We start from the raw sequence: 26765 nt of genomic DNA on the forward strand, positions 1-26765 counted from the left end.
ACGCCAAAAGTTCGCGCGAGGGAAAAATGACATTCGTGAAAGCTATGCAACGAGATTTATTTTTCGGTTAACGTGAGGAGACGTTAACTTCGATAAATCCTGCATAACTGGAGCAGCTTCTGCAATGTTTTCCTGCTTCTGCGAGTGGAACCCCTGCCCTGTTTACCCTTGTTTTCGGAAATGATGTCAGCTCTGGCCCCATTGCGAGGGAAACTGACGAGTGGCGCCTTAATTTTAAATTCCGCGGGATTTTGTCATTGACAGACTATATTCTTTAGGTGTTCACATAAAACTGCGCAAACTAATCAGATTGTGCATTTAGAAGTATATTACTTGTTGCAGCGGAATTGTAAGATAAATCCCTTTAGCGCTTTAGTTCTTAAAATATAAAGAAAAAGCTAAAATGCCTGCTACTGCAGAAATAAATTGCGAGGGAGCTGCTCGTCCTGAAGCCAGCGACAAGGATCAATGTAAAGCGTGTTGTCAGACAGAGATCTTTCCTGTGGTTTGTGACGAGAGAGCTTACCTGAATCAGGTGGAGTATATTCTTAAAACTGGAGCCCGGAAAGGGGATCGGACCGGGACAGGAGTGATCTCAGTGTTTGGCTCACAAGCGAGATACAGCCTTCGAGGTAAGTAATTTATTATTAATGTTATAAAAAAATTAGGATGCACAATGTTTCAACTTTTTTTCGGTAGTTTAAAACATTTAGCCAAAATTAAAAATCCTTTTCCTCGAGAATATACTTTATTTAAAAGTTGTCATGTTAAATTAAAAATTCAGCAGTCACGCAAAATATCTCTGTAGTCAAATTTTTTCGACGTTAAAATAGTATATCTAGCTTTAGATATTTTAAGTATACTGACCTTGCGCTTAATAAACTCGATCGTTTTTAGCGAACCGTCTTGGTCACTTGATCAAAAACACAGGGAATCAATAGAGGTTCGTCGAGGGATAAGCATAAGTATTTGTTGCAAATGCTTACATATTTGTACAATAAGGACTTTAAAAAGCAAATTATGTGCCTTTTAGCAAATTGTTTCTATTGTATAATTGGGATATGATGTATTAGCATAATATACTGTAAAATAACAATTGCTTTTCTACTTATTTCTGCAAAAACAGCATAAACAACTTGTATAAGACCTAAAACTAAAAGGGAAGCAGTGGAGCTGCTTGGTAAAATCATTCACCTTCCTTATCTTGCATTGTAAATTAATTACAGACTGGTTAATTAAACTCATTTGCTTACTTTACAGATCAGTTTCCACTGTTGACTACAAAGAAAGTATTCTGGAAGGGAATCTTGGAAGAGCTGTTATGGTTCATTAAGGTAAAATAGTTTTATTTCCTTAGTATAGTATGTGCATAATGTTTGGGTTTTACTGTAATTACCATCCAGATTTTGGCTCTTGTTTCTAGGGCTCTACAAACTCCAAGGAGCTCTCCATGAAGGGAGTCAAAATCTGGGATGCAAATGGATCCCGGGAGTTTTTAGACAAGAGTGGCTTTACCTCCAGAGAGGAAGGTGACCTAGGGCCAGTGTATGGTTTTCAGTGGAGGCACTTTGGAGCAGAATACAAAGACATGCACACAGGTAAAGCAAAACTCTCGGGGTACATACAGTATCAGAAGCTTTGCTTTCTTATTAAGGCCATGTTATGAAACTGTTTTGGTCCTATACATTTAAATAAGTCATTTAACTAAAAGATGCTGTTCTTTTTAATTGATAACTAAACAGCTGGGACCATGGGAAAGAGGTGAATAACAAGATTTTACACTTCAACTAAAGTAAAGTTCTGAAATATTATTTAAAATAAAATCAGAAGGTTTTGTTTTATATTCATACTTGAGTGACTAATATCCTTTAACCTGAATTATGTTCCTTATGGTAATATTTCATACAGGTAGTGGACAAAAAATATAAACACCTGGGTAAATGAGGCACACCAAGTACAGTATATTGAAAGCAAGGGCTTCCACACAGGTCTGGCTCGTGCATTAATTAAGCAAATAACCCTACAGTAAGTATGCTGGGAAGTTATGAGTAAAAATGCTAGAAATGCTGGACAACCAACTGGCATTAATAATAATAATAATAATTGCTTACACTTATATAGCGCTTTTTCTGGACACTCCACTCAAAGCGCTTTACAGGTAATGGGGACTCCCCTCCACCACCACCAATGTGCAGCATCCACCTGGATGATGCGACGGCAGCCATAGTGCGCCAGAACGCTCACCACACATCAGCTATCAGTGGGGAGGAGAGCAGAGTAATGAAGCCAATTCACAGAGGGGGATTGTTAGGAGGCCATGATTGATAACAGCCGATGGGGAAATTTGGCCAGAATGCCGGGGTTACACCCCTACTCTTTTCGAGAAACACCCTGGGATTTTTAATGACCACAGAGAGTCAGGACCTCGGTTTTACATCTCATCCGAAGGACGGCGCCTGTTTACAGTATAGTGTCCCCGTCACTACACTGGGGCATTAGTACCCACATGAGCCGCAGGGTGAGCGCCCCCTGCTGGCCCCCCTAACGCCTCTTCCACCAGCAACCTTAGTTTTTCCCAGGAGGTCTCCCATCCAGGTACTGACCAGGCTCACACCTGCTTAGCTTCAGTGGGTTGCCAGTTGTGAGTTGCAGGGTGATATGGCTGCTGGCTAGTCAAGAGGAAACCAGTACATTTGAAAGATGGGCACATTTGGCAGGAGTTTCAGTGATCATAAAAGCTCAGCCTACTGATGTTTCATGAGCAATGATGATTAAGGTGATGTCTTGATGGAAAGACTTATCTGCAAATAGTGGGCTGAAGCACATACTCCAGGATTGTGATATCTGTGCATTATTTTGAGAAGCAAGGCAAAACAGGGAAGCAACTGCAGATCAGACAACTACAAATTTCAACCTGGGACACAAGCAACCAATTCAATCAAAACTGGTCTGCCAAGAACTCCCAACGAGCAGAACACTGTGTAGGGTTGCAGCGCACATGACAGCTGACTGTGCACGCTTGCAAGTCCAGTGCTGCAAATAGCACAGGCATTGGACTTCTGAGCAGTGACAAGAGTAATCAGGTCAGATGAATCCTGATTCGACAAAGTTCTTGACAAACGAACAAGTGCTCATGTTGCACCAACAAGGTAAAGAACTCTACACCCCTGAGTGCTTGCTTCCAACAGTGAAGAGTTCTGGTGGTTCTGTAATATTAGGGGCAGTTTCCTAGCATAGTAGTATAAATTAATTCTAATCACTGTTTATGGTACTGATTGATCATCTTCCACAGAGCATGTGTGATCTCCCAGTGGTTTGATGAACGTGATATTAATGTTATGCATATATAAAGGCCTTTTCAGTCACCAAATGTGAACCCATCTGAGCATTAATGGGATATACAGTACTGATACCTAAAATAGTTTTTTTACAACCATTAACCATTAACAAACATTAAGTGTGAGAGAGGGGTGCTGCATCCCTCCTACAGAATTCCAGACACCAGTAGATTCTGTGCCATAGCCCATATAATTTGTAGTAACTGCACATGGTAGTCCAGCTCTGTACTGACTTTACTTAAAGTTAACTCTGAGATTTCCATCTTTATGCCCACTACGTGTGTATACTGTATACATAGGGTAAAAGTCCTCTTAAGCAGAGAAAATAGTCTGGTACCATTATTGAGATGCTGGACTAAGTTATAAGACATACTCTCTAATTGCTGTTGTGTTTTCTATGCAGATTACACAGGGCAAGGCGTGGACCAACTACAGAAGGTCATAGAAACCATCAAGACCAATCCTGAGGACAGACGGATCATCATGTGTGCTTGGAATCCCAAAGGTATTTCCTGTCATCTGACTACATGCTTTGACCTGTACCCCTACAAATACATTGATCCGTAATATTTGTGAATACATTTACCTGAAGAGAATCAGACCAGAGAGATTCGTGGCTCCTGAATCAGGAGTAGAAAAACACTGTTCTACTTACAGCACATTTTCTTTATTCCCTTCATGAGACTAATTTCCTTTTTTACTCAGATATGCCTAATATGGCTCTTCCTCCCTGTCACGCCCTGTGCCAGTTTTACGTGTCCAATGGTGAATTGTCCTGCCAGCTCTATCAGCGCTCAGGAGACATGGGGCTGGGTGTGCCATTCAACATTGCCAGCTATGCGCTGCTCACGTACATGATCGCTCATGTCACTGGGCTGAAGGTAACCAGCAGGGGGGGTGTCTGCATTATAGTCTTACAAGACAGTGCTCTTCAGCCTGGTTCAAGTGGAGCCCAGATCCTTCTAATCTTTTTGAAGGAATTGTCTTAAAGTGTTTAAAGAGCATGTTGAGTTTGAATAGTTAAGTGATCAACCAGAATGGAGTTAACCAAGGTTAAAACAAGTTAAAACATATTTTCTCAGGTACTGTAGATGAGAGATGTGGGATATCAGTCTGAGATTTAGCCATACACATCTTGGGATGAAAATATGGCATGTTTGTTTCATTGTCCCTGAAATCTGTTTTATTAGATTAAAAGATCCTTTTACAGTGAATTTTAGGAATTTGACTTCAAGTGCTATCTGTTAGACATTTATTAAAATATACACAGACTGATCCCAATGGAAAAATGTGGTAAGCCCTTAGCTGGTCAGAAACAAGATGCGATGGATTTATTGTTACTTTGAATTAAGTAAATAGTGATTTATTTCTATTATATTGTTCATCAGATATGTTTGTCCATAAACTATTTTTGTGGTGTGCATTTAATAAAGTGAAAGGCAGCTTGATTATTAAATTTTTTTTTGTTTTCCCTAATATGTAAAGACATATTTTAACTTGATATTAATTATTCTCCTTTTGTCTATTTGTTCCTTAGCCTGGTGATTTCGTACACACTTTGGGAGATGCACACATTTACATCAACCACATAGAGCCTCTGAAAATCCAGGTAGGTTATTTGCATTCCTTTATAATGGTTGTTGTGCGTCTGAATCAAGCTGCCAAACCATGTTGTTTTGGATCAATAAGATTCTAGCAACCAAACAAGTACAGTGGGTTTGTTGTAACCTTGTTCCAAAAAGCATACAATAATATCTGTTATTATTGAGAGACAAGCTGATATGAGTCATATAGATGCGTTCATCTGTACACTGCACATTGCTATCTCACCGCTGCATCAGATTAAGATTGATTATTGCTGTAACTGAGCACAATACAGAACATTAGTTCCCAAGCCTAATATTCATGGATGGCTGTCTACATTTTGTTCTAACCAAAGTCTAAATTATGGAGGTTAATCAAACATTTTACATAAAATATTTGAAAAGATTTGATGGACAATATATGGACTTCATGGACAATATTTGATTTTTATTTTAACTTTATTTTGTAATAGATTTTTGTTTCCTAAGCAATGCATACAGTATGTCACAGATGTAGTTCTGACACATAGGACTTGATGGTAAAATCCTTGAGAGACAGTGAGCACTTCACTGGGAGTTTCCAGTATTTTGAGTCTTCTAGGTGGGGGCTCGGAGGCTGAGGATACTATATATTGCTTCATATTTTTTTAATAAGAAGTTAAAAGAATGAGAATTGCACAGAATATGTTCGTGCTTTCAAAAACCTGACTGGAATAGAGAATGCACACATCTAGAACAACACTAACAAACTGTCTCTATAACCGTAAATCCAACTGTTATATTGAGTCCCTGAATTGAAGGGGAGCGCTAGCTCTTCTTTTTTTTGTCTTTATACACGGTGTGTATAGGATGTGGTGTAATTAAAGTGTCCATTCCTACAGCTGCAGAGAGAGCCCAGACCCTTCCCTAAACTGAAAATCCTGCGCAAAGTGGACAACATTGATGACTTCCGGGCTGAAGATTTGGAAATTTGTGATTACAACCCCCATCCAGCAATTAAAATGCAAATGGCAGTTTAACAATAACACTTCCATGATTACCTAGGATGGGTTTCTCTTTTCATATGTTCTTTGGTAACATGATTTTTTTATTCTATTGCTATTACTGTCTATTAATAGCAATGTCTGCTCTTACTAATGTTATTTATTTGTATCATTCAGCTTTGTGTTCTGTTGCAAATAATACTACTTAAGGTCTCTTTAAAATGTGCAAATTAACATGTTGACATTTTTCTAATAAAGATCATTTTAATATTAATTTCAGAATTGATATGATTGAGTAGAAGGTATAGAAGTTATTTCTGAATTAAACAACGCTAAAATAAGCCTTATTGCTAAAACCATTTAAATTTTGAAAAATATCATGATATGGATACATCTTAGTTCATGGTTTGATTCAGAGCATATTTTATCTAAGGTGCTAGAAAGCGAGTTAATACAAATTTAGCATTCAAGAGACTATCAGACAGACAAAACATTCTATAGAGGCAATTTGATCAAACAAGACACTTCCAGTTTTAGTTTGGATTGAAAATTCTTAGAAAAATTGTGTACACTTCATAAGCAACAAAGTATTGTTAGTAACTGCTTCTTCATCTCTAGTTTCCGTCTACTGAACCCTTCGACTAGCACGGAGCTCCCGCCAGACCTCTCCATCAGGAAATTGATGTCTCTTCGCTGAGTCATCCTTCATTTCTGTGGAATATCCAGGATTCTGCCAGGGAATGAAATAATTGCATGTTTGAGTCCCACAGCAGTTACAGTATGTCAAGTTGATGTCAAGGGGGAGAACTAAATGAGGTTTAACCCTTTATATCCTATTATTTATATTCCTGCTCTTTCTCCATACATTTTCTAACCGCTTCATCCAACACAGGGTTGCCGAGGAGCTGGAGCCTATCCCAGCAAGCAGAGGGTGCAAGACAGGATAAACCCTGGACAGGGCCCACACAGACACAAACACACACACTCACACCATGGCCAGTTTTCCCAGAATTACCGGTATATATTTGAACTGTGAGTGGAAACAGGAGCACCTGGAGGAAGCCCATGCAAACAGAGGAAGAAATAGAGACAGCAATGATAATGACGGTGAGCTGTGAGAACATTTCTTTCTCAGACTCTCGGCTCAAACAACTGATCCAAGGAAAGGACCAGACTTGTATTTTAACAAAATGTGAAAACAATAATAAACACACCTTTGGTGGCATATAGGAGGCATTTTTAATCACCACAGGGTTTGTAAAATGTTCATGAAGATGATCAACGTACTCGCACATCCTGCAAATGAGAACACTAGTTTATGACAGGACATTGAAAAGAGTTAAAAAAAGAAGCACAGCATCTGTATCTGAATATGAAATGAAATATAGTCCAAATATTTAAGTATTTTCAGCCATATCTGTTACAGTTAAGACACTTGGAATTCACTGCAAGTGGTTCAATCAATCCAGTATAATCAATTCCTTGGGAGGAAAAAGCCATAATAGCTATAGTACAGAAGAAATAATTAAATCTAAAGTAAGTAAAATATAGGAAGTAAAGAACTAACCTATTTTCCAGGCTTCCTGACACAGCAATGTAGTCGAAAAGTATTAAATGCTGTACAAGCTCACAGAGTCCAACTCCACCAGCATGGGGACACACAGGAACTATAAGAACAGGTCCAGTGACAGCACAGTGTGAACCAGTGAACAGGTAGATAAACAGTACAATTCAGTTTCATAGTCAATAACTGTAATGGACACTTCCATCTATATGTAGTCAGCTATATAAATGATATAATTCCTAGCATGTATTTTCCACTTCCAATTCTCAACCAACTAATGTACAAAGGTTTTCTGAAAAATCCGTTAAAACCTTTTTTTAGCTTATGCTTGTGTATTCTACCAAGTGAGAGAAAAGTAGATAAGCAAAACCTAATTATTATTACATCTTTTAAAATACAAACGAATGAATTAAATAGCCAATTAACTTTCTAAAAAGCTTAACCCAATGCCTAACACAATTTTTTTAACGAAATATTTGGACCAAATTTAATCACTTTGTTAACTTTTTTTCCCCACAAAGGGATAATAAAGCAAACTTATTTTTTGTTCAAATGTATACTGTACATATATTTCCAGGTTGTCATAACCAATTGTAACACAGGGAGTAGTTAAGGGTTACTTACAGAGACAAATACATTAAAAATACTTACATTCACTGGCTAAAATATTAGATGTTCTTAGTAAAACAGACTCTGTTGCAGATAATGCAAGGTTAGCTTGTGAAAAGCATAAGACCTTGAATACCATCATTATTCGGTGGTGATTCACATTATTTTGGTAAGGGAGTATAAAGAAACTACCTGGAGTATCAAGTCAGATACCTTTGTGGACAGAAATTTTGATTAATGTGGCAAACAAATAATAATAAGTACTGTCAATACAATTAAGAATGCACGTTCCTATCCAACAAACCAACAGAGTAGTTTTTTTTAATGGGCAGGTTTGTACACACTGACAGCTGTTTAAAGTAAAAGTAGAAGTTGAAGTCAAGTGAAGCTGATTCACTGGGATCCTTTAAGATATGAAAAGTAAAGACGGTCATTGGATCATTACATTACTAACAACCAAACAATCATTGTAGGTTGAATGCAAACCTCTTATTTGTAATATTTTTTTAAATTCTAAATTTATGTGACTATTGCTCGGGAAATATACAGAAAGGGATATTTACCAAAATTCCATTGAAAATTTATTCTCCAGAATACACATTATATTAAGTAAAAATGTTTTCTTGCTAAATAAGACGACAAAATAATTTCAAGAATAGAAAAGGTTGTTGAGATAGCTAGACGTCTAACCAGTTTTGAGTAGGTGCTTTTCTACAGTACATATGTATTTTTTAGCACTTTTGATTTTATCACCTTGAAATTTCTCGGCCATCAGCAGCACCGCCAGATTTTCATTGACGCTGCCCAGTCTGCAGCTGTCGATCTGAACAAACCGGAGAGCCTGCGACTGCAGCAGCTGCTTGAACATCACTCTATTGTGACACTGAGAAAACATGTTTGAGTTTCAGAGCATATGGGTATGTGTTTATTAATATTTAGTGGGATCCAAGACAAATACAGAACAAAACAAAATCTTAAATCTAATTAATTAAGTCATCTGGCATTTGAGTACCTAAAGTGCTAATAATCTGAACTAAGAAGGGGTGGAGATGTGCAGCACAATGAACATAAACATACATTTTTAATAATAAGGAGACGGGCACTGCCCAACGTGGGGCTCAAACCCACAACCCTGAGATTAAGAGTCTCATGCTCTACTGACTGAGCTAGTCGGGCAAAGTCATTTTTGATTACTCGAGCTAGTCATTTTTAATAATACAGCAGAGGAGTATATTTATAAGCAATACTATCCCCCTCAAGCAGTGAATACTCTTTTCCAAGGTAAAGGAAAAGAGTAGATTCTGTGCCAGGCATCTTATCCTGTATGGACACTTTGTGCAAAAGCACTCACTTGTTCTCCAGTTGCCACACCTATTCCCAGGGGAGCCAGAGCCTACAACACAAATAGAAAAAGCTTATTTCAACACAAACCTTTGAGAAATATGCTAATGTGCACTCACCATGGTATACCCAGATAGCTGCGCTGTGTGAAAACTAACATTGCTGAGATTTGCATTGAAGGAAATGTACTTAAAAAGTTTCCAAAAGCCAAAAAAAGTTCTCATTTGTAGTCTTCATCTTTTAATAAAAACACCAGAGACAATACAATTCATCATCACCTGCCCTCTCATACCCAGTCTCCATCATTGCCTAGATGGGAACTGCTGAACTGTTAAAAACAGAACATGCCTACTGCAGCCAGGCAGCTCATTACAGTGTTCTCTGTGCACAGGGCCAAGGTTTTCCACCGATATCAGATGGGAATAAAATAAACATGTGGTCAATTAGAACACAGCAGTTTGTGCCATCTGCTGGCTCCCACACACACACCTTGGCAATTGCCGCATGGCCCAGGATGTCATCAGGGGAAGTAGGCTCCTCTATCCACAGAGGTTTGAACTCGACCAGTCTGGAGACCCACTCAATAGCCTCTGCAACATCCCATCGCTGATTGGCATCAATCATCTATAACAAGGCAGGCTGTGAGGAGAGCTCTACATGACCCTCAAAGGCTAATTATCTGCTCCAGAAGAGTTCTCAAAGTGCAACTGAAGGATTGTACAAATGCCACTGGGAAACAGTGTGGTTCACCGGCCGGTGAAGACTACAAGAAAGACTGAGAAGACAGGTACAGAATTAGGCATCATACACTGGAAACAGAATTAATCAGAGGAATTAATATCTGTTTTTTTATTTGATAGGGCCCTCAATTACTGTAAAAAACATAGGCATGTTTATATAACCTGACAAACCCAACGGAATGTGTAGAGAGGAACAAATGATGTTAATGAGGAAGAACACCACACAAAAAGTTAATTTGTATGTTTAATTAGACACTTCATATGTCTGTATATAAAGATCATATATAGTTTACTTTTATAGTTGTTGTGTTCTAGTTTTTGAAGATTCTGATCAGTGTGAATTAAAGACGGCTAAAAATAACCTTATTTTCTTCTCACCCAAACTCAACTGGTATTTCACTAACTGCTTACTCCTGGTGAGAGTCAAACTATGCTGTTTTAACAAGTTATCATAGCAGAAAACACTAGGCTCAAATGTATTTTAACACCAACAAATATTTATTACGTAATAATATCAAAATATATGTCCATAAATGCAATTTATACAAAGTAAAACAGTGCTGGTGGGGCACTTAAGGTGTAAAACAGATTGCTAAAATCTGTAAACAAAAACAAGTGGTGAAATCTTAAATATTAACAATGCAAGTTGTTCACTACTTGGTGAGAATGCAGTTGTGATTCAGAATAAATAATTCAAAAGTTGTGATTTAAAAGAAATGCTGAAGAAAAGTCCACATACCAGAGTTTTGTCAGGTCCTATCATCTCTCTCAGGAGACGGCACCGGCGAATGTCATCATTCAGATCTGCTCCAACTTTTACCTTAAACCTGCAGTAGAACATTTGGAATGTAAAACCTACAGTCAGCATGAGCCGAGAGTGGACTGTAAATATAACAGCCAAGAACTGAATAAAGTGTTTCCATCACCACTGTGCAATAATACTTATGATTAACTTCCATAAATCTAAAAAACATCCATAATTATATAATCTATGAAAATAAATAAAAATACAATATTGCAATAATTTTTTTTGGGGGGGTGGTAATGAACAAATGTAAAATATAAATATAAATATTTCAATATGCAGAAGCAGGCTCTGTTTTTTCTATCAGTGTATAATGGAGGTGAGAGTTGGGGGATGGCTAACGTCACTTCATCATTTACCACACAGTTGCAGGTTAGGAACTCATCCTTCACATAACCAGTTAGCCATTCCCACTAGGAAGTCCATGTACAACTCGCTCTTACAGTGCAGCCTCAATGCAATTCTTATTTTTATGTACAGTACTACTACCTCGTCCCACTAACACAGCATGATCCCAGCGCTTCTGACACAGTCTACATGATCACTATGCTTGAAGTTGTGTGTTCATTCACTGATAGTGCAGGCCAGGGCCGTAGTGATGTGAAGATACATTTTCATATTTATGAAAACATCTAAACACTAGATGACTAGAAACATTTTACAAAAACAACACTGAGCAAGGGCAGTACAGTGGCAGAGTGGTTGGCATTGCTGCCTTATTGCTTGGGCCCTAAATTCAATTCCTGGGGTACCTTCTGTGTGGAAATTTAATTTTCTCCCCATGTTCACTTGGGTTTCTTTCCATGTGCTCCAGTTTCCTCCCACAGTCCATACATATACAGTATCGGTAGGTTAATTGGCTTTTGTAAAATTGGCCCTGGTGTGATTGTGTGTACCCTGTGATGGACTGGCGTCCTGTCCAGGGTGTATCCTGCCTTGCACGCAATACTTCCGAGGAGAGACTCTGGGCCTGAATTAGACAGGCAGTTATTGGAAGTGATATGATGATTAACACTGAGCAACACAAAAACATGTGGAATCTACTTTGTACATTTTTTCTATGGGTATCCATTTGCCTTTTATGTTATTTGTACAGAACTGTTATATATTTTTATGTGCACTTAAATCAGCACAAATCAGAAAACAAATGCATACAGTTTGTAATAATATTTTTTAATGATGCACATGTATTAAGTCTGTTACAGTCTGATAATTTGGACTGATGTTAATAAGAAAACTGAGGTGGTGAACAGAGAGCTTGCGATTTCGTAGATTTGCCTTGAGGTTTATCTGGAGCAATGCGATTTATAAGCAAGGCACCTGATAGGAGTGACAGGAGAAACAAGCAGTGAGATAGATCTTCCAATATGGGGCTAGAGGGGAGCTGGGGCCTATGCCAGCAAGCAACAGGCACAAGGCAGCATACACAGTGGACAACAGTTCCCCCTACAGTACTTCTCATTAAAATACAGTACTAGCTAATCTGATGGGTGGGATCTCTTCACCTTCACATTGTGAACCCCGCCAATACCTATTGCTGGAAGGCATCAAAAACGCTCAAATATTACCACCATACGTTTTTGAAAAACAATGGGAATTTAATGTCAAATAAGCCTTGAAATCCAGTGTTCAGTATTTCAATTTCCTTACCTCGTCCACCCTTCACTCAGTGCTTTTGAACAGAGCTGAAAGAAAACACAGATCCCTATTAATGCTAATGTTTGATAATGTTAATGTTTGATAGTTTATGTGTTCAAACTGTACAAGAAGGAAAATGTTCAGTTCAGAATGACATTTTACTGTCATCTGTACATTTTCTCTTCCTCTGCAGCGTTCTTTAACCATTTATTAATTCAGCTGTTTTGCCAGGATAATGATAAAACCAGCAGAGGATTTAAATCTTGTTTTGATACTGATTTTGGTCTCTCATGAAAAACCCTGATCTCTGTGGGAAACCTGTTTTAACTGCTCATCTGGGTAACCAATCCAGGCACAGGAGGTGGTGTATGCAGGATATCCCTCCTTCAGCATGTGTTCCTCTAAAATAGAAGTAATCAGTCATTTGTGAGCACAGGTGTGGGCCTCAGTCTGTAGCAAAAATCAGGAATTTGAATGGAAGTTCACATACCTCTCTTACATTTTCCATCTCGAGCCTTCCGAAGAATATCTGAGAAGAGGTGACAATAGTGTGTGTATATATATATATTCACAGTCAAAGGGAGATATCTGTAAGTTTTGTTTTTTCAGTATATAAATTGTGCATAAAGTTAAACTTTTTAAACAAGTTCCTTCTGGTGAAAAAAAATAACATTTCAGGTACAGGCAAAGCAAGACGACATGTACATTTAGCTGAATCTGATTGTTAAGTTAGAGAGATGAGCATTCTCTTACTTTGTAGTCCTTTATTTTCCATACAGAATGTGTAAGTAGTCGATTCAGGTTTGAATCATTTGATCACTTTTTTAATTTAGTACTACAAAATATGTACTGTGTTGCCAGAGAAAGGAAAATGTCTTCTTAAATGTAAACTGACTTTCAATAAACAGTTAAGATTAACTCACCTAAAGCCTCCTTCTCTGTGAGAGCATCAGTGATATATCGGAAGTCTATGCAGGAAATGAGCTTTTCTGGGTCCTGAAAGCAGAACTTATAGTCAAGTACTGTACTTAAGATTTCTGTAATGAAGACAGTTTCATCATCCATCCATTTTCTATCTGCTTTATCCAATTCAGGATTGCTGGGAAACCAGAGGCTATCCCAGCATGTAATGGGCGCAAGGCAGGATACACCCTAGACAGGACGCCAGTCCATCACAGGGCACACAAAGACACACGCATACACCAGGATCAATTCTCCCAGAAACCAATTAACTTACTGGTATGTCTTCGGACTGTGGGAGGAAACTGGAACACCCAGAGGAAATCCCAATGAATATACAAACTCCAAACACTAACACTCCAGGAATTGAACCCAGGGCACCATTACTGCAGCCACTGCAGCAGTCCTAACCACTGTGCCCTATTGCCACCTCATACTTTCACCATTTATATTGAAATGAACATATAACCATATACTGTAGATATGTACTGTATATATTTATTTGAACTTTTCTATTCAGGTTATCAAAATGTTTAACATTAATTCTGCAAAAAGACGATCAATTTAAGTAGCACCAATAATAATGAATGTTTGATTCCAAGTCGATTAAAAAAATAATAATAAGCAGATCGTCTACTAGACTATCGTTATCTGAAGATTAGAGGCGCCCTCTGCTGGATATTAAGATGTACTTGTTGAAGGGAAAGTTTCATGGTTTAACATTCTATTTGCACCAGAATACACTATTGTTATATTATTAAATCTTCTGAGCAGCTCCGTGAAAGCCAGGATTATGAAATAAACAAAATACTTGAGAAACAGTATTACTGGGTAATGGGTCTCACACCAAGAAAGTGGAAATTCAAGACTGCTTGAGCTAGTAATTAATGATGTGGAGCTCTGCTGAAATAATAATAATAATAATAATTGCTTACAATTATATAGCGGTTTTCTGGACACTCCACTCAAAGCGCTTGACAGGTAATGGGGACTCCCCACCACCACCACCAATGTGCAGCATCCACCTGTATTATGTATTATTAAATGTATTATCAAAGACTTCAGCTGAACACAAATTGAGATCACTGATCTGTAGGATCAAATTTTTTCAGTGACAAATAAATCTAATTTAATACTTTGGTTATGTGTAAAATGAGCTGCACTTTTTAAGTTATAATTTATTATTTACAGAAGTCTATCATTTAATTGACTTACCATGTCTACCAGCAACTTCCAAAGTGGCTGTTGAAAATGAAAACAAAACGATTAAAAATAAAATCACCTTCATATTCCCCTTTTGTCATTCCCCAGGTTATTTTATTATAGGCAAAAATATATTTCACCAAACCAATTTTCTGCAAACCTCGCACTAGCCTATAGGACAGGAAAGTGTCGTGGCTGTGTATGCAGCCTGTCCAAAAGCAAAATTACAATGAAAATCACACAATAAATGAGTTCCTGAATCCTAAAGTAATAATTCATCAAAGAAAGGCACTTTCTTGTTTTTGAATGTTCTTATTTTTTTAAAACAACCCACCTGTGACTTGCCCTGCACTGGACTACCTTAGGTAGTTCACCAAAGAGCCCCTGCCCAGCTCCACCACACCGGCATCGGGACAAACACAACCCCTCAATGACGGAACTGGGGAATTCAGACGAACCAAATAACCAGCTTGACGTTTTTTCCTTGGGTGTTGTGCCGGCTGTGTGCCTTCACTCTGAAAACAAACCAATTACGTCAGGGCCACTCACCTTGCCCTCTGCTCTGGCCCAGAGATCCCACACTGCATTGAGCACCGCAGCCGCCGCCAGCTGGACCACTCCCTTCTCGGGGCCGAGCTGCCAGACAGGATCGCGGAGAGGTCATTCCTGATGCTCCCGTCACTCACCTGATTGATTCGGATCTATTCAGAGGCCTTCAGGGAAAAGACAGTGGTGCTCGTGCTCCCCAAGGAGCATCATTTTTCGGCTTTGTTTAATACAAGAAATTACACTGAAATGACAAAAGTGATGTCTTGCTGAAGACTTTATTCTTCCATCGTTCTTCAAAGCAGTAAAAAAAAAAAAGTTAAACCAGTACATTTAACTGCTCATGGCCCAGGCCATAATGTTGTTAGAAACTCTTCCCAGAATTAATCTTTACGAAACAGAAGCCGCATCAAGAATATACCTTGTTCCCCTGCCCTTGCCTTGTCTCACTATACAGTATATTTACCCATCTCATTTGGCCATCACTTGTCAACAGTCTGTAAAAACTTCGGAAGTCATTCACAATCTCCTCTGAGTCTTTCCCAATCACAAGTGAAGACAGGGCCTGCACTGCACAGACAACTGCAAAAAAATATGTCCAAAGAAATTAATTAGTTCTCCTTTCAGCAATGCAGGAAAAAATGAAGTAATTCATAACTTAGTCATGCTCACGGTTTGACTTAAGTGATCAACTGTAAACCATATGGTGTCACAAAATATCTGTAGAATCTCTTTTTTGCTGTGGGCTAAAGCAGCTAATACTCAGCATCTTATTATCTTGGAAATAAGTTCTTCTGTTGATATTCACAGAATTAAGTGGATAATCATTAATGAATATAAATGGCATGCTACTGGCATTAAACATGCTACATACGATGCAGTCATTTGCTTCTTTTTTGCATCAGAGAACATATAATAATGGTGTTTTGACACTGAGCTTTGAGAGTAAAAAGAAAAACCACAATCTATATATTTACCTTTCTACATTTCTAATAATCGATACAGCATCTGTCACAAAACAGTCAATTCTACAATAGGTTGCTGATCTGTTTTAGTACACTTTAGAACAGATTTCTAAGATTTATGGATTTGTCTGTTTATATGAATATTTGTTATTAGTATTTTGCTTTTAAAGTTAAAAATAGTGATATGGGGAACTTTATTCTAAATTGGCTGGTGAATGAATCTGTTATCATCTCAAAAACCTTCGAAAGCTGTTTTGCAATACAAATAATTGTACACAAAAAGATATTTACACTTTTATTTTACAAATATTTGTAAAAAGCCAGAATACTTAAAATTATATTTGTTGATGGTGATTATAAAATAATCATAATCAACAATCTTTAAACTCAGTGATTTCAGGCAAGCATTTAAAAATAAGAATAATCCTTCCAATTTAGTGCAACCTTAGATATAACAGTATAAAGCTCACGTACAGTAGACACATGTTGAGAGGCCTACCGAAGGAGGGCGCTCTTGCAGAAAATAAACTCCCAGCAAACTACCAACAACAAAAAGTTCGCTTTGCATTCGTATGTACTTTTTATCTTACCTATTTCTGTGCCCTTCCCCAAGGTAAAAGTAAGTCCGTATCCCTTCAAGCCACCTTCTGTCTCGATAACAACATAAGCAACGGAGTAATCCGGATCTGTGTGCTGCAAGTCACATGATTTCAGCATGAAACTTGTGAAATCTTAAGGCAACTTCCAACAAGTTAATACGATCATTATATTATTTTACATGCAGCCCTGAGAGTGGATAACAAACAGCATTGTTCTCCACTAGCAAACCTAAATGTGTATTATTCGGAACGAGTAAACTATGGAACTTATAAAGGCGGTTTCGATGTACGAATTGCTGAATTAACACAAGTGACAGTTTCGGACAACGGAATTGGTCTCCCAAAATAGTACTACCAGAAATCTGAAAATAAAAATCAAATGCTCCTCAAGCACCAGCATGACTGGAGACAATGTTTTATTTTCCTAGTTTAAACTCGTTTCTGGACATTTATTAGTATGCATTCTTGCTTTTGGAGTCCGCAAGGTAGTTGGTAAAAATGCACTGACCATTGCATCTGACCCATGCTGTTCAAGAGAAGTCGGAAACCTAACGTCGCTGACAGACAATTTCGTGATTTTGCCCTTTACCATTTCTTGTATTCTTTAAATTACACCCTTGGTGCGTAACAGATCACAAATCTTTGCACTTGGGAATAACGTCCCTTAACGCTTTCACTCCGCCCCCATTTTTCTGCGATTGGTTGAAGCCAAGACATCTGCTTTCACGTGGGAAGTCATGTGACATCGACATTTACTGTCCCATCAGCTCTGAAATACAGCGGCTGAGACACCGTCTGCAGTGCTTAGACAGGGCAGTAGCTGATCAGGAAGCAACATTATCACATTAGCGAGATCATTCAATTTGTGGTGATTGCGGTAGCTACAAGAGTAATTATAAAATTGTAGATGTCTGCGTTATAAGAGTTTTACTGAAGTTGTGTGTACATTTACGACACCGAAAATCAGGTATCACCTCTTTAAATAAAATGCCAGCAATTTATGGATTATACTTCATTTTAAATTACACAGACCAGAAGTGATATTCCTGAAAAAAAATATTTCGATGTACAATATTTTTTCGAATCAAAACATTTTCATTTCGTTGATCATTTACTCCTGATTAGAGCTATTACTAAATCAAATAAAACAATCTTCCACATTCTGACAAGATTCTTCCACACTCTACTAGGATAAAACATGAGATTTTAGTTAATTAAGCAGTTATACAAGCAGTATATTAAGGATAATATATTAAGTATATTATATTAAGCAGTTATATAGTGGGAGTATTTTAATTAACTGCAGAGTTCCATTTTTTAATCTTTTAAACTAAATCAAGTCAAAAGTGGTACTGTACTAAATTTAAAGGACAACCAAGAGTACAATTATCAACAATAGGTTTACATATTATACTAAAAGAGTATTCTGAATTTTCAGCAGTGCTCCTATCCTAAACTTCAATCACAGGCTAAAGATTATATCCACCTTTCTGAATAATCCAGTACAGTAATGGCAGGGAAATTAAAAACTCAGAAAAACTGAAAACCAGAACATTCGTCTCTCCATAACCACATCTGGAGACTAACAATACATTCTTGATGTCATAAACTCCAAAAGAAATGAAATACCGAAGTATGAAAGCAAAACTATTGTCATATTTCTATTCTTATTTATTAATGCTAGAGTTCACCTATCTAAAATCACATCTCTGATTTACAGTCTTCATCCTTTCTGAGACTCAGTACATAGTGCAGTATGAATTACTCTTCCACAACTGCAAATTCATATTTAGATTTAGGAAATCTACACATTGCACCAAACACCTGTGAAAAGGTTACAAATTCATGCACCAAATCTGTAGACAAAAATTTTAAGCCAAAGGAACTGATCATAAATGACTAACTTAAGCAATTTATCAGACAAAAAGGTTTTCTGTTAGTAAAGATTATTCAGGTGTTCAAAATGTATTTCATTCAAGACGGTGTCACTTGAACAGCAACTTATTTTGCTGACTTTGTGAAATCACAATTTTCAGATGAATAATGCAAGTCTAGGGCAGCAGGGCTAGTGGTTAGCATTGCTGCCTCACACACTACGGCTTGGGTTTGATTCCAGATCTTACCGTCTGTGTGGAAGTAGTATGTTCTCCCCACATTCATATGGGTTTCTTCCATGTGCTCCAGTTTCCTCCCACAGTCCAAAGACACAAAGGTATGTTAACTGGCTTCTGTGAAAGCTGGCCCTGGTGTGAACATGTGTCTGTGTCTGTGTGAGCCCTGCACTGAACTGGTGTCCCATCCAGGGTGTGTTCTGCCTTGTGCCCATTGCTTGCTGGGATAAGCTCCAGCTTCCCTGCGAGCTTGTATTGGATAAAGCAGTTAGAAAATGAATGGATAATGCAAGTCTGTAACATTCAAGGACTTATACAGTGCTGCTTTTTGCAGTTGAGGATATTGGATCTCTCATTAGAGAGAATGTTTTCACTACAGCATCAACCTCAATACAGAAACAATTACTTATGCATATTAAAAGATTTGTTCTACTACTGGGGAAATATTTTACCTTGAACTGGGAAAAATATAATTCGTTGAATCAACACCAAAAAGGTTAAGCTCTTATACTGTGAACATGTTTTGTGAAAGACTGAATAGTACTGAATGCTCACAAGGGACATCAAACATAATTTCACTCTTTTCTGTAGAGTAAAAAAAACTGCTTCCGGGAAAGAAAAAAATAGAACATTCAAGAAATGCACTGCAGGGAAATAAAATCAAGAAATAAGTTTATTTTTTTAAACTGTACAAATTTTTCAGATTAGTAACTAAACCATAATTCGCCAGACCTTAGTTTCACTTAAAGATTTAAGATATCAGTACGTAAAACCATCATGTTTAATGCATTTTTTTAAAAAAACTTAGGTTTTCACAACTTTGTACAAAGCCCTTTTAAAACCCACGATCATAGGTTAACGGAGAAAGATGAGGATAAAGACACATACAAACAATGGCACTCTTTAAGAGGGTTGGTTTGGTTCAGGGTTTCAGCACTACCAAAACCTTGTGTAAACACTCAGAAAGAGTTTCAGCACACCCAGAACTAGACTTCACTTTACAGAAACTAACCCAGTTCACTTCTCACTTTACAGCCACAGTTTGAAATGCTAAGTATGATTCCACAGATTGTAAACTACATATACTAAATTTCTAAAATAAAATGCACACAAAACAATTAACTGAATCCTGCATTACAGTTCAAACAGGGCATGAGCACATTGTAAAGTTATTGCTTAGTGTTCACCAATCACTTTAACATTGAGGGAGTCGTTACTTAAAAAAAAACCCTTTAAAGAAGTGACATTTAAATAACAGTTTTTTAAAAAAATATTTTCTTTCTATACTGGTTCATTTTATTTGGCTGGTTTATTGGTGTACATTTGTTTCTGGATTACCATAAAGAAACAATACAAAAGAACATGTTTCATTAGGAAATGGTAAAACCCTTTCTGTAGTTATCCCTGCCACTTGAGTTATAGTCATGAACACTGCAATGTTCGCAGAGAAATGCTTAGAATGGAGTGCTGGATTTGTGGAGCGTATCAGAAACCTGGAATACCTCTGTACTATTGTCAATTGATGCCGAACATCTTCTAGTATCAGACTGTAAAAATGTGTACTTTTTCCTGCCACCATATTTTCTGTTCTAAGTACTTGGCCAATGTCATCAGCAGCCATAAATTACGACACTTTACCTTGAAAATCCTTTTTCGTCTTAGTGTTATAAATGCTTTTTCAAAAAACATTATTGACTGGGAAGGAATTTCAGAAAGTTCTTTTGAACCCCTTAGCACAGAATTGTTTACAAGTTCTCAAAATCACACTTAAATCAACAAAGATAAAAAAAAATTAGTTCACCTACTCAGCTCTGCTACCAAAACCACCTATTTAGATCAAAGAAAAATATATATATCTTCCAGTTGAAATGATGAAAGCAGTCCTGAAAGCAGGGCGTTTACACTCCCATTTCAATTTAGCTTAATTAAAAAATAAGATTTCAAAATTGTTATGCTCAATACACATAATCATCAACAATGTTCTCCAGGAAAGCTTACTGATAGGTCACAGAGTAATGCAAGGCATTCATGATTCAACAGGATTTAAAGATAGTACAGTCAAATATTGGTCACTTTAACATTTACATTTGAATCTGCTACATAAAAGGAGAAAACTTTATACAAACCAATACCTTCAGCCCCTGAATCCGGTACATGTCCATGATTAGTGTTTGAAATAAAACAAATGGAAAAACAGTGGTTTGTGTATAACAACAAATTCCAGTTTGCCTTTAATAAGGAAAGCACAGCCATTTCGTTTCCAGGAACCATAACTGAAGGATGAAATGAGGAGACCTGATTGGCTGTATGCAACAATTATAGGTTGTCCCCTGGCTGGTATTGAGGCTCTGTAGCTGTGAAATAATCTTCCAGGAAAGACTGGATGTACTCAAAAGTTGGTCTCTCATCTGGCTCTTTCTTCCAGCACAACTTCATCATCTCATGTAAAGACTCTGGGCACCCCTGGGGACAGGGCATCCTGTAGCCACGCTCGACTTGCTCCAGCACTTCACGGTTCACCATACCTACAGAAAAGGGTTAATAATCCATCAGGTTTCAACAGTTTCATTTTCCCTTTTGATATCTAAATGAAACCAGTCACTTAAGTGAACTGCCAGTTTCTTAAACGAACTGTGAATCTCAAGCTTTGCCACAACAGAAAACCTTGGCAGTGTTTTCTTTGTACCAGAACAGGGTACAAGGCCTATTCTGCATGTATCAGTACCACACTTGCATTTAAATGTAGTAGCAGTTAGGGAAAGTAGCATTTTTGGGATCAGCATGGGGAAAACTAGCACAAAATGGATTGTGTGAAGTTTGTCCCAATTATCTTTTTAGAACAGTGTTGTTAACCTGTATGTAGCCGAGATTGAAGTTTCTGTTCTGCTTTTATGTTTCCATATTGTGTTCACAATTTCAAAAGGGATTAACTTTATTTTTCATTTCAGGAGACACCCTGAGGCAAACACCCTATCCTGCTGGAGCACTGGGGGCAGTTGTCATTCTGGTTCCAGCCAGGGACAAACTTTACTTTCTACTGCACTGACAGATTCAGCACCAGTGCACAGCAATATCTTTTGGGAGTTTGAGCTGTGTAGTTCAGACATTTCTGGTTCAGATGGGGACAATGTCATTAACCACAACTGGGGAAGTGCTTCACTGTGATAAATACTGTATGTAAAATTCTTCAAAAGCTAAACACCTGGGGACAACCAGGTGTTTGGATTTACCAAGAACATGACAATATCCTGTGGGCAGCACCAAGGCGCAGTTAGCACCTTGTAGCACTGGGGCCCTGAGTTCAGTTCTGGACTTGGGGTTTCATCTGCATGAAGTCTGTATGTTCTCCCTGTGGTCGTGTGCGATTCCTCCTGGTGCTCTGGTTTCTTCCCATAGTCCAAAGACATACTGGTAGATTAATTGGTTTCTGGGAAACTTGGCCCTGGAGTGTGTGCATGCTTGTGTCTGTGTTTTGCAATGGACTGGTGTCCCGTTCAGGGTGTATCCTGCATTATGTCCTTTGCTTGCTAGGCTAGGCACTGGCTCCCTCGTGACCCTGTATTGGATAAAGCAGTTAGAAAATAAACGGATGACCATATCCTGTAAGTTCAGAACAACAAGAATTCTCTGAACATTGAAACAACTGTCTTTCATTAGCCCTTGTTCCTTGAAGCAGTAAACATGGCCAGTGTGTAATCAGCAGACTAAGACATCAGAATATGTTCAAGTAATCTGAGCACTGAAAGAGTACTGTATTCTATGGTTTAACAATGATACTTGCCATCTTGAATTGCTGGAAATACCACTTATGTGTAGAATCAACAAGAAACAAAAATCTCTCATTGTTTGCATATAAATGTTTTGCTTTATTTTGGAATAGAGAAATAGGTTCCCATTAAATTAGCATTCCCATCTGGTTTAGAGTTATTTTGTATAGATTTTTTAAAAGACAAGTGTTCCCTCTTTGTCTGATAAAGGCGTATGTCTAGAGACAGTCATATAGTCTCATAGCCTCATAGTGATAGTCTCAGAGGTCTATGGTTTCAATATTAACTGCAGATAGGAGTTTTATGCTTACAGTAATGTAAATATGTGTAACAAATACGGGTAATACTATCAACTGTACAAGATTCTGTGTTGTGTAGCTGTATCTTTTTGTAAAATAAATATTTAAGTGTGCCTCCTAGGTGTTACTTTGTTACCAAGTTGTATGAGAGAAATCAAGAAAACTAATACTAACACTTAGCCTTCCCTGATTATAGAATGTGTAAATATTGTTAATTTTCTAATATGCTTGAATGACAAGTTGATCTTAGGACTTGATTTTTATACTAGCTTGATACTTCCTTATTTGTAAATTATTCTCATTTCCTTATCTGCAACAGTTTTGCAGACAATGCAGCGATATACAAAAATGATAATCAGATACCAAGTTTTGCTATGTTTGAAATGATAAAAAAATATTTACACTGTAAACTGAACTTCATACATTCTTCTTTCATGGATTGATGATACTGGGTGAAAACCAACCCATACAAAGAAACACTTCTTTCTGCATCCATGTCATTAGTAACAATGACAAATATTATGTAGCTTTTTGCAAATAATTGAGAATAATATTCAGCATAATTCCAAAATTTATCCAAACACATTCCACTGCCATCTTTTTCTGGATAGTTTTCACAGATTTACATCATCATCAAATCCTGGGAGATAATCTTACAGGAAGGTATTTATATCCACACTGCATATTTGCTTTGTGTTGAATAAAATTGATTTTTGTTTTTAATTGTTCTGGGTTGAAATAGGCAGTCAGTTACCCAGCATCTTCATCTTTTGCCAGCAGCCATATCGCCCTGCAACTCAAAATTGATAACCCACTGAAGCTAAGCAGGTGTGAGCCTGGTTGGTACCTGGAGACCTCCTGGGAAAAACTAAGGCTGGTGCTGGAAGAGGTGTTTGTGGATCCAGTACGGGGAGCTCACCCTGCAGTCTGTGTGGATCCTAATGCCCCAGTATAGTGACAGGGACACTATACTGAAAAAAGGTGCTATGAGACATAACACAGAGGTACTGATTCTCTGTGGTCATGAACATTTCTAGGGCATTTCTCAAAAAAAGTATGGGGTGTTACCCCATTGGCCTTTATCAACGGCACCTAATAATCCCCATCTATGAATTCGCTTCATCACTCTGTTCTCCTCCCCACTTATGGCTAACGTGTGGTGAGTGTATTGACTCATTGCTGCTGCTCTCCCATCATCCAGGTGGGGCTGCATATTGGTGGTGGTGGAGGTGAGTCCCTATTACCTGTAAAGCGCTTTGAGTGGAGTATCCAGAAAAGTGCTATATAAGTGTAACTGATAATTAATTAACTTTTTCACACAAAGGTATGTTTATTGTGCCATCTTGTGCTGTACCAATCCATGGGTTATGCATTTATTCATTCACAGCTTTACTATATGTTTTGAGGACTCTTTACTACTCTCAAGTTACAGTATTAGATCTACCACATACATGAGTCTCAATTGCATAGAGCGCTTATAAATCCTTCAGTATTGTTTGCAGCTCCTTTAACATCACACTTCACATTCAGTGAAATGTCTGCTTTCATTTACATGATGGTGCGTAATAAAAGAAATGTAATTGAAAAGGTATTCTGCAGCAGAATAACGTGCTTCATCAAGAATGCCATTGTATTTCTTCATCATGCAATGCCTATTTTCTGAGACAAATCCAATCATGTTCTTAAAATTCAAATAAAACATGTCTAAATATTGGATGACGTCCTGTGCCACTGAGGAGTAATTCACAAAGTGCAGATAGTCTGGAAGTCCAGAATTAACGTCTTGGTCTACTTTAAATAAAAGGGTGTGCTGCACTGCAACATGTAAGAGGTCCAAGAATAAATTAGGATAAAACTAATCCGAAACATTACTTATATTACTTCAAGCATTCACAGAGCTGTTATGTGAAAACCAATCTAACCCTTTTCTGGAACATGAATTTAGATACTCAAAGATAAAAGCAACAGGGTATGTATGTAAACCTATCCATGGTATAATGTATTCTTCAGGACTGGATGCAAAAAAAAAAAAGATTTTAGATACAAAAAATAAAAAGTTGCCCTAGAGGAAATCTTTGTTTCTATCAGTTTTAAATGTACCAGTCACAGTTCACGACCACTGAAATATGAAAGATCACCAGTGAAACAATGGAGAGGAGCAGATGGCTGTAAACAAGCTCAGTGTTCAAAATCACAATTTATTTAAAGGCCAGATGGTACCACTGTAATCTTGGTCTGCTCTACATGCAAAGCCTTCGACGTCTTTTCACAGACAGACCACATTTAACAAGCTCCACTGAAAAATGTAGGAGGGTCTACAAAGGAGGGAATTTAAAAAATAATGTCAAAAAGGAGGGTTTTAATGTCTTTGTCAAGTGATCAGCCAGTCCTTTGTGCTAGGCCTCATCTTAATGTGAAGACATCTAAAAGCTGGCTCAGCTATAGTAATCATTCAGTTACCGTATATCACTGTCATACCTACAGTATTACAACCCTGGTGCTCCAGGCAAGCAACATGATCAAACCACACATTACAAATTCTGTTTAACTTCTATTTCAAAATCTGAAATTTTTGTCATCTCATCAAACTTTGAGTCAGGGTGGAAGTACATCTTTATCAAACCGTAGTGATATAAACACTTTATTGTTTAGCTAGAACAATAAAACAGTAGAAAATGGTACATATGGGCTTTTTCTCCAATGCATCACTATAAAACATCTAATTTCTGTTAGGAATCTCTTTTTTCCCCCAACTGACAAGTGGCCTTACTTTCATTTTCGGGTGAAAATGAACTACAGCCAAAGACACTGCTACTGTTTGTCTGCCGTTGAGCTTCCAGTACCTCTTACCTGGGTATGGAACTCGTCCCTTAGTAACCAGCTCTGTCAGCAGGATGCCAAAGGACCACACATCTGATTTAATGGTAAAGCGGCCATACAAAGCAGCTTCAGGTGCTGTCCATTTAATGGGGAATTTGGCTCCTGGGTTAAAAAGGAAGAATATACTTGATTAATAGCCAGACAATGCCATTAAAATATACAGAAATTAATACAATAAGAAAAGCCTAAGCCAGGAACTCAAAGCTATCATTTTAGTTTGGCATTATTTCAATATATTCATAGCGTCATTGTGTAAAAATTTTCCTACAGATACAAAACGTATTCTGTCACCTTCGACAGAAATTAGAGACTTTGAGAGTAGCTTTTCTTTTTCTGTATACCCATGAAACAAAAATGCAAACCCCACCTCAGAAAAACAGCCTTGATTTAAATATCATCTGTTACAATGATAACGTGGCTTAACAACAAATAAAATCATATGGAAGTAATTGATATGAGATGTTTTCTCAAATGCAATTTTTCCACAAATAACTTGAATAAAAAGCTGGTTTTCAAGTTTTCAATCTAAGCCACTGATGGATGGATCAGAACTACATTTAATTCAACTACAGCAAGAAGAAATACCAGACATTCTGTTTATTATATCTTTATCAGTTTTCTCACATCTGACAGTAGAAATAGCTTGGAGTAGCCTGACCACAAGGAACAGTCAGTATACTGTATGTCAGTCACCTGACTGGTGCACAAAACCGTTATAACAACACATACAATGTCTTGGTTGCTGAGGATACCTCAAATTTTATGTCAGAATTTCAAGTTCTACAGGCACTGCTGCTGCAGAGAAAGTCTATGCTTGAGCCTGAAAAGCTACCA

The 26765-nt window shown here is 37.6% G+C and overlaps 3 protein-coding genes and 1 non-coding gene across 5 annotated transcripts in view; 1 reads left to right on the forward strand and 3 right to left on the reverse strand.

Annotated features, from left to right (window-relative positions):
• The first annotated feature begins 130 nt into the window (after window positions 1-130).
• Window positions 131-6178, forward strand: tyms (thymidylate synthetase). The gene is made up of 7 exons (XM_088643429.1): window positions 131-632; window positions 1261-1334; window positions 1424-1598; window positions 3742-3843; window positions 4044-4219; window positions 4876-4947; window positions 5803-6178. Exons 1-7 carry the CDS (start codon window positions 404-406, stop codon window positions 5938-5940), a joined length of 966 nt encoding a protein of 321 aa, XP_088499555.1. The 5' UTR covers window positions 131-403; the 3' UTR covers window positions 5941-6178.
• enosf1 (enolase superfamily member 1) lies at window positions 5362-17570 on the reverse strand. Its single transcript, XM_088643428.1, has 16 exons — window positions 17383-17570; window positions 16866-16968; window positions 15777-15892; window positions 15314-15400; window positions 14777-14803; window positions 13525-13597; window positions 13092-13130; window positions 12920-13002; window positions 12614-12648; window positions 10898-10985; window positions 9908-10042; window positions 9429-9470; window positions 8831-8960; window positions 7472-7571; window positions 7119-7200; window positions 5362-6634 (listed from the first exon to the last, which is right to left on the reverse strand). The coding sequence occupies exons 1-16, from the start codon at window positions 17464-17466 to the stop codon at window positions 6530-6532; spliced, it is 1329 nt and encodes a 442-aa protein (XP_088499554.1). The 5' UTR covers window positions 17467-17570; the 3' UTR covers window positions 5362-6529.
• Window positions 9181-9253, reverse strand: trnak-cuu (transfer RNA lysine (anticodon CUU)). Its single transcript has one exon. It is a non-coding gene; the product is annotated as a tRNA-Lys (tRNA).
• A 2070-nt stretch (window positions 17571-19640) lies between the features above and the next one.
• Window positions 19641-26765, reverse strand: part of yes1 (YES proto-oncogene 1, Src family tyrosine kinase) — a 52661-nt gene continuing 45536 nt past the window's right edge. For both annotated transcript variants that reach the window (XM_088643432.1, XM_088643431.1), the window contains exons 11-12: window positions 25902-26033; window positions 19641-21510 (exon numbers count right to left, since the gene is read on the reverse strand). In XM_088643432.1, the coding sequence (XP_088499558.1) occupies window positions 21302-21510; window positions 25902-26033 (341 nt within the window). In that variant the 3' untranslated portion in view covers window positions 19641-21301. The remainder of the gene's footprint in view (window positions 21511-25901; window positions 26034-26765) is intronic.

The sequence above is a fragment of the Lepisosteus platostomus genome, chromosome 8 (assembly GCF_059453375.1).
Source record: "Lepisosteus platostomus isolate fLepPlt1 chromosome 8, fLepPlt1.hap1, whole genome shotgun sequence".
Lineage (NCBI taxonomy): Eukaryota > Metazoa > Chordata > Actinopteri > Semionotiformes > Lepisosteidae > Lepisosteus > Lepisosteus platostomus.